At 41.7% G+C, this 8334-nt stretch overlaps 1 protein-coding gene across 1 annotated transcript; it reads right to left on the minus strand.

Annotated features, from left to right (window-relative positions):
- Positions 1 to 5093: 5093 nt before the first annotated feature.
- Positions 5094 to 6830, minus strand: Defb127 (defensin beta 127). The gene is made up of 2 exons (XM_076849459.2): positions 6782 to 6830; positions 5094 to 5353 (listed from the first exon to the last, which is right to left on the minus strand). The coding sequence occupies exons 1-2, from the start codon at positions 6828 to 6830 to the stop codon at positions 5094 to 5096; spliced, it is 309 nt and encodes a 102-aa protein (XP_076705574.2).
- Positions 6831 to 8334: the final 1504 nt, after the last annotated feature.

An 8334-nucleotide genomic window follows, 5' to 3' on the forward strand; every position in this document is an offset into this window, starting at 1 on the left:
GGTTGCCCTAATCTGCCATCGTGGGAAGCTCTGTGATGCACTGTTTCGTTAATATTAGTGGCATGAGAATTCAGGACATGTATACAATGTGTAACCATCAAGTTGGGGTAATTAGCATCTTCATCTCAAAATGACTTATATGTGTTGGGAATCGTTGAACTCCTGTAGCTGTTTTGAAATATATAAACCCTGTAGACTGTAGTTACCCTCTTGTGCTATAGAGCACTAAAAGTATTTCCTGTATTTAACTGTATTTGGTATTCCTTACCCAACCTCCTTCCATCTCCTCCCCCCACCTCCCTCCTAGCCTTTAGTGACTACTGTGCCCATAAATATGTACAAATATCATATGTCAAATTAAAAACAATGTGAAATGGAAGATTGTGAGATAATGCCTAGAATCATTCAGCACTGAAGCTGGCAAGAGGAAATGCCTAATTAATCATAGATATTATTCTATTACAATGAACTGAATCTGAGGCAAATTCTCAAAAAGGAATTAAATAATAGTAGCATTATAAAAATTATGTCTTTAGATATGTTATTTGCATTAACATCTTATCTTCATAAGCTTATGACATATACTTTTGTTATTCATCTAAACAAATAGCTGAAATTTGTTATTCTTTGCTTTCAATAAAGCTTCCTTTATTGAAAAGAGTAAGTGGTAAATATTATTGTGATGGGAAAGGAATTTAGAAACCCCTGACCATGTTGAGAAAGGAGCATATTTATTTTATCTTTTTTCTTGGTTCTTTATAGTTATACACGACAGTAGAATCCATTTTGACATAATTATAAAAGCATGGAATATATCTTGTAAATGTGGTATATATTCACAATGGAGTATCATTCAGCCATAAAGAAGAATGAATTTCTGTTGTGAATGGTGCTGGTATAAACATTGAGGTGGCTGTATCCCTATGGTATGCTGTTTTTAAGTCCTTTGGATATAGACTGAGGAGAGGGATAGCTGGGTCAAATGGTGATTCCATTGCCAATTTTCCAAGAAATCTCCATACTGCTTTCCATATTGGCTGCACCAATTTGCAGTCCCACCAGCGGTGTATGAGTGTACCTTTTTCCCCACATCCTTGCCACACTTATTGTTGTTTGTCTTCATAATAGCCGCCATTCTGACTGGAGTGAGATGAAATCTTAGAGGGGTTTTAATTTGCATTTCTCTAATTGCTAGTGATGATGAACATTTTTTCATATATTTGATGATTGATACTATATCATCTTATGAGAAGTGTCTGTTCAGGTCCTTGGCTCATTTATTGATTGGATTATTTGGTATTTTTGCCCTTTAACTTGTAAAGAGACGTGACCATGACAGTTAAGACTTCCTGTAGAGGGACATTCATTTCCGGTCACTCTTGCCACTGGGTTCTACCCAGCATTTAATAAAGAAGTGATGAGAGAAGTTCTTCCGAGGATAGAAGATCCTCCCTCAATTGATTTTGTGTTTAGTTTTCCAAGATAATAAACTTTTGGTTTAAGAACAGTTTTAGATTTTATTTTTATTTTTATACGACAGCAGAATGCATGACAATTCTTATTACACATATAGAGCACAATTGTCTTGAGCCACATCCCCAGCCCCATGACAATTCTTATTACACATATAGAGCACAGTTGTTCATATCTCTGTTTGTATACACAGTGTATTCACATCAATTCGAGTCTTCCTACATGTACTTTGGATAATGATGTCCGTCACATTCCACCGTCTTGGCTAACCCCCTGCCCCTCCCTTCCCCTCCCACCCCTGCCCTGTCTGGAGTTGTCTGTCCCTCCCATGTTCCCCTCCCTACAGTGTTAGATTGATAGAAATGTTGCAAAGTCAGTCCAGCGAGCTCTGCCTGCCCCCCACCGGGCCTCTGCTACTCACATCTATACCCCAAGGTGCACTGTCCCAGGGAGGTGCATTGCTCCCAACGAAGCTCCACACTTGGGACTGCAGGAGTGTCTCCCCAGGGTCCCCATCCTAACCCGGAAGTTCATTCGGGATGCTACCTGGTCATTGTGTCTCCTCAGCTCCTCTGGCCTGTGACAGGCTCTCAGGATGTCCTTGATTTGGTGAATCTGACAGCTTTGTGCAGTCTGACCACACATTTCTGATTAATTTCTCATCCAATTTGAGGCCTTTCCCCCCAGGTGTTTCTCATAGCTCGTCTGTGGTCATGGATGCAGGAGGGGGGTGACACAGGGGATGAGCGCTTGCAGCATGTTATACCACAGGTTCACGCCATCGACACGGCTTCTCCTGCCAGGTTTCCCCACGGAAGGTTACCCTTCCCTCCTTTCCATATTCTTTTTCTTGGAAGCACAGCTCATCTTCAAGGGAGAGGGAGGTTAAGTTTTATCTCCTTGAGAAAAAGACTAGCTAGATAAATTATTCAGAGTAATTCTATATGGGAGATCTGTCTTTTCTTGCCAAGTCATAAATTCATTCAATTGTTTAGTCATAGCAGCATGGACTCAGATATTATTTTATATATTGTATTATGATCTGGTGCCAGGCTATTCGTTTTTTGGGGGGGGGTTGGGGGTGGGTACCAGGGATTGAACTCAGGGGCACTCAACCACTGAGCCACATCCCCAGCCCCTATTTTGTATTTTAGAGACAGGGTCTCACTGAGTTGCTTAGTGCCTCGCTGAGTTGCTGAGGCTGGCTTTGAACTCCTCCTGCCTCAGCCTCCAGAGCTTCTGAGATTACAGGCATGCGCCACTGCACTTGGCTATGCTATTAATTTTATGGCTCAGATTGTCTCAACTTTGGTCAGTGAGAGTTCCCTCACATCGACTCCTCTGTCTCTTTCACATCCCGCCCCCTTCTGAATTTCTGCCTTACTTTCTAGCACTACAGGATGCTCTAGGCTCATCTTGCACAATCCTTGCCTCCGCCCTAGAATAAGAGATAAAAAGAGAATTAAAAGAACATATGTCACTAATTAGTGAGGGAGATGCCAATGAACATGTGAAATCTCAAAAATGCCTGAAATTATTATGGTGACTTGATACAAGAAATAAAACTCGGACTGGGGTTGTGGCTCAGTGGTACAGCACTTGTCTAGCATGTGCGAGGCCCTAGGTTCAATCCTCTGCACCACATAAAAGTAAATAAATAAAATAAAGGTATTTGTGTCACCTACAACTAAAAAATAAAAAAAATAAATAAAACTAGAAAATGAATTGAAATGTAGTTAGAGGAGAAACATTTCATGTTGATCGTGTTCAAAAGGCACATCTTTAAGAATGAGGCAGGGTAGACACATGCATTATTCTTGCCTCGTCTTGCATATCAACTCAACAATAAAATCTCAAAGCACTGCACTTTGGACCAGTTTCTGTTGTAGTCATTTATTTACCTCTTCATTTTGGATTTCCCTGCTCCCTGCCCGTGCACATATGGGAGCTTAGGAAATCAGACTTGCCCCAAGGTCTCCTTAGAGTATTCTGTTTTTCATTCAAAATACATACATAATTCCTGAAACACCCAGGATTTTCTGATTTCCCTCCATTTGTTGATGTTCCCTTGCCTTTTAAAAAAATACTTTTTTTTTTTTCTGAGAGAGAGAGAGAGGCAGAGAGAGAGAGAGAGAGAGAGAGAGAATTTTTTTTTTTTTTTAATGTTTATTTTAGTTCTCGGCGGACACAACATCTTTGTTTGTATGTGGTGCTGAGGATCGAACCTGGGACGCACGCATGCCAGGCGAGTGCGCTACCACTTGAGCCACATCCCCAGCCCTAAAAAAATACTTTTATTATTATTGATATATCTTTATTTTATTTACTTATTCATAGATGGTGCTGAGAATTGAACCCAGAACCTCACATATGCTAGGCAAGCGCTCTGCCACTGAGCCACAACCCCAGCCCCCACTGTTTTTTTATTTTATTTTATTTATTTTTTTATATTAGTGTCTCAAAACAACTCAAATTTATTGTATTAAAGTTATAGAGGTGAGCTGGGTGCAGGGGCAGCACCTGTAATCCCAATGGCTCAAGAGGCTGAGGTAGGAGGATCACAAGTTCAAAGCCAGCCTTAGCAAAAACAAGGCACTAAGCAACTCAGTGAGACCCTGCCTCTAAATAAAACATAAAATAGGACTGGGGAGGCGGCTCAGTGATTGTGTGCCCCTGAATTCAATCCCCAGTCCCCCTGCAAAAAAAAAAAAAAAAATTATAGAGGTGAGAAGTCGAGGGTGGGTTGTAGTGGGCTAAATCCAAGGTGTTAACAAGCCTGCAGTCTTTCAGGAGACTCTAGGAGAAAATCTGTTTCATAACCTTCCCCAGCTTCTAGAAGTTGCCCAAGTTCTTTGATTAATGGTTCGTTCCTTCATTTTCAAAGATAACAGCATAATATCTTCAAATCTCTTTCTGATATTTAACCTCCTGCCTCTCTTTTCCAGGGCCTTTTCTACCAACACTTGTTTGTTGAAATCCTAATTATCAGCCTGGTGTGGTGGTACATGTCTGTAATCCCAGCGGCTTGGGAGGCTGAGGCAGGACAATGGCAAGTTCAAATCCAGCCTCAGCAATTTAGCAAGGCCCTAAGCAGCTTAGCAAGATCCTGCTCTAAATAAAAAAACGAAAAAGGGCTGGGGATGTGGCTCAGTGATTAAGCGCCTCTGGGTTCAATCTCCAGTACCAAAAAAAAAAAAAAATCAAAAAAAAAAAATCCTAAATATCTCACCAGGCATCACCTTAAACATGAACTCACCCACGAGGTTTCCACTGAATACTTACTTCACTTTCCCTGCTTCTAAATTACACTGTCAATTTCCTGAGTTTCTAATTCCAGTATTTCATGTTGTGGATTTTTTTTTTTTTTTTTTTTAAGTGCACTGGTTGTAATCCCTCTAAACGGAGGTTCTGTGTTGTTCTTATCAATTCATTACCTGGTCTACAGGAAGTGCTCAGCACCCGGGGAAAGAATGTATGAATCAGAAAACCAATAGCGAGTCTTTATGAGAATCTGTCTGAAGGCTATTCTGGAGCTTAATAAACCAGAAGGGAGAAGATGTGATTCTCATCCACTTAGTTTATTGGAATGGGTTGAGAAATAACGAACAGAAAAGCTGGACTTAATTTACATATTGTCTGTCTTGGGAGCCCGAGGAAGGTGTGATTTCTACATCTTTGTATGGAGGAAAAGTGGCTGCAAATGTTGGTGGCTTGGGACGAGGCCGCACTGTAACTTTTTTCCGTTCTTCCAGTTGTTTGATGTTAAGGCAACAGTATCTCCTGTTTTCACAAAGCACCTCCCGTATTTCAGTGACTCTACAGACCTTCCTGCAGTTTCCTTGTATGTAGTGACCCCAGCATTTCTTAAGTTGTTCGGTTTCTGTGCATAGATGAGAAGAGTAACCCAAGATCAGAGTTTGAGGCTGGAAGCAGCTTTGGTTCTGGGGAAGGCAGCGGAGGTTGGTAGGGTCTATGGGGATGGACTATCCAAAAGGTGTAGTCTCATAATATCCCAAAGAGGACTTTCTGAGAGGTGAGCCTCCGTGTTTATTTTTAACTGACTCGCTCATTTAGATCTTGCATGGTTTGGGGCTTCCCTCCAATATATGATAAATGCTGCCCATAACATCAAATCTTGTTTGAGAAAATGAGGAGATCCTTACAACTATGCTCTATCCAGGAACCTTGGCAAATTAATTATAATTCCTGGGTGCTTCCAGGGTTCTGTGCCCACCTTCCATGCCCGGAGAACAGCAACTTGTTACTATGTATTAACAGCTGAGTCCAACTAGGCTCTTGGTTTCATTGCCACTGTCATGGCCAAGAATCACTTTCCTGTTATCTAGTTAAGGAACTCTTCTCCCTCCATAATCTCCCCCTTCTGTTTATCCTTAGTATTATGCACTGCTGCCAATGCCATCTCCTCATCTGGATGTCCTTCTAATTCTAGGACCGCTTCTATTCCTTGATGACTTCCCGTTCTCCCCCAGAGGCAAGAATTCCTCCAACCTTCAGTCCCAGAACTCTGCTTACCTTGATGTACATTCCCCTTTGGTAACCCTAATACTTTCAGGGATCTAAGAATTGGGATACTCCGATTTTGACTTCTGTTAATTGGAGATGATCCCTCCAATCCTAAATTCTAGAACCTAAGATATTTAGGGGGCATGGATAGACCACCTCTATTCCTATATAATTAAGAGATGAACATAAGAGTTTTGGTTTTTGAAATAGGAAACTAACTTTCAAATTCTTTGTATGTGCCAAGCACTGCGTTGGGTGCGTCCCAGACGTTATATCATTTAGTGAAACCTCTTCTGTTGTCATCATCTCCACAGATGAGGAAACCGAAGCCCACAGAGTCATCACTGCTCAAAGTTGACAAATTAGTAGACACTGAAGCTGTTTCTTAAACCTGACTCCAGAGCTTGTGCTTCTTCCACTGAGCACACTCTGCAGCATAATAGCCTAGAATGCAAATTCGAATGGAAGAAAACACAGCTGAGTGTCAGCAAATCCTGGACTCAGAGAAGCAAAGGTAACCAGAGACCTTGGGCTCTTTCCTTTTCATTATGAAGCATTGCTAGAGGAAATTACAACCTCCTTTAAGCTCTAGGAATACTAATGTCAAAGGAAAGTATTGTGGTAGATGGTCCAAGGAAGATGGAGTGTCTTATATTGGCGATTGGACTTCTGTCCTCCCTGGAACTCTATTTTCCCATACTGAGGAGTATAAAACTCACTTGGGCTCTGGAAATGTGCCATCCCACAGCTGGTTTGAGTGAGGCCCTGGAAAGTTCTGGATTACCTGTGGGTTTCTGGAATAGCAGAATTGCAACAATCAGGAAGAACCTCATAGCCAGGCTTCCCAGAGGTGGTGGCATCCAAGAGTCTTGGTCCAGCAAATTGCATGCTATGTCACCTTCCTCAGTCTTGGATTCTTATGCACCGAATCAGAACAAAATGGTATGATACGCCCCCAAACTTCTAAACTGTGGGCAGTGCATCATGTGGGCAGATACAGGAAATTTGAGGTCACTTACTTCCCCCTTCCCCACAGGATTTAGAGACACAGCCTGTTCTGCCCATCACCCCTGATGCCCATCTGTAGGCTGAGGTGGGAGGAATGTGCTCATTCCCTCCTTTGGCTGCTGCCCAGCTGGAAGGCAATCATGGACTTGCCTCTAAGAACAAATAAGACAATACAAATTAAGACCTAAACCCAAAAATCCAACAAGAAAATATCTAGAAGTTTGACCATGCTAAGTTTCTTTCGTGTTTGGAAAGATGATATGATGTCGGTGTGACTGATTTGGGGTGACCTGCACCACATTTTAGAATGTTTAAATTTTTTCAACAAGAAGCAGAGCTAGAGTACAAAATAAATGTTCTTTAGATTTCATTCAATGATGTTTATGTTTACAGGAGAGAGAGAGAGAATGCAAGCAAGAATTATTCCCTACCTGTGCATGATTGTCTTTGGAAAGTCTTATTTTAGTTATTCTAGATATCAGCTACTTGATCATAGCAACAAAATCTCTGTGAATCAGGAGTCTCACAAGTTCTAAAATATGCCACATGGGTGGGAGATTTTCCTTATATCTTCCCAAATCTTGACATCTGTTGTCGTCAGCTTTTTCATGGCTGAGACCAAAACACCTGACAAGAACAATTTTAGAGGAGGAAAAGTTTACCTGGTGCTCAGGAGTTCAGAGCCTCAGTCTCTAGGTGGCCAGCTCTACTGTATTCTGGCCCTGAGGGAAGGCAGAACATCATGGAGGAAGGGCGTGGAGGAGGAAAGCAGCTCAGGACATGCCACTCAGGAAGCAGAGAGAGTGTTCGGCTCACCAGGGAAGAAATGTAACTCCAAAGAGATGCCCCGCATGACTATCTCCTCCAGCCACCCCTGCCTGCCTACAGTTACCACCCAGCCAATCTATAACATGGGTTAATGCACTGATTATGTTGAGACTCTCAACCCAATCTATTCATCTCTAAACTTTTTTGTGTTGTTGCACACATGAGCTTTTGAGAGACATCCCATTTCTAAACCATAACCACATCTGGATACCATTGAATACGTATGTAACATCAAAACTCATGCTGACATAGATCATATGTATTAACTGGAAGAGTAAAATGTTCAAGAAGAATAAGGAATAAGGGTGGCATCTCTGGTCAACAGAAAACTATAACCTAAGGATGATCCTCTGCCTAAGCATGGAGAGTAAAAGCAAAGGAGCTTTTTTTGGTACTGGGGATTGAATTCAAGGGTGCTTAATGAGCCACTGAGCCACATCCCCAGCCCTTCTTTTTTTGTATTTAGAGACAGAGTCTTGCTGAGTTGCATAGGGCCTTGCT

The sequence above is a fragment of the Callospermophilus lateralis genome, chromosome 3 (genome assembly GCF_048772815.1).
Source record: "Callospermophilus lateralis isolate mCalLat2 chromosome 3, mCalLat2.hap1, whole genome shotgun sequence".
In the NCBI taxonomy this organism is placed as follows: domain Eukaryota; kingdom Metazoa; phylum Chordata; class Mammalia; order Rodentia; family Sciuridae; genus Callospermophilus; species Callospermophilus lateralis.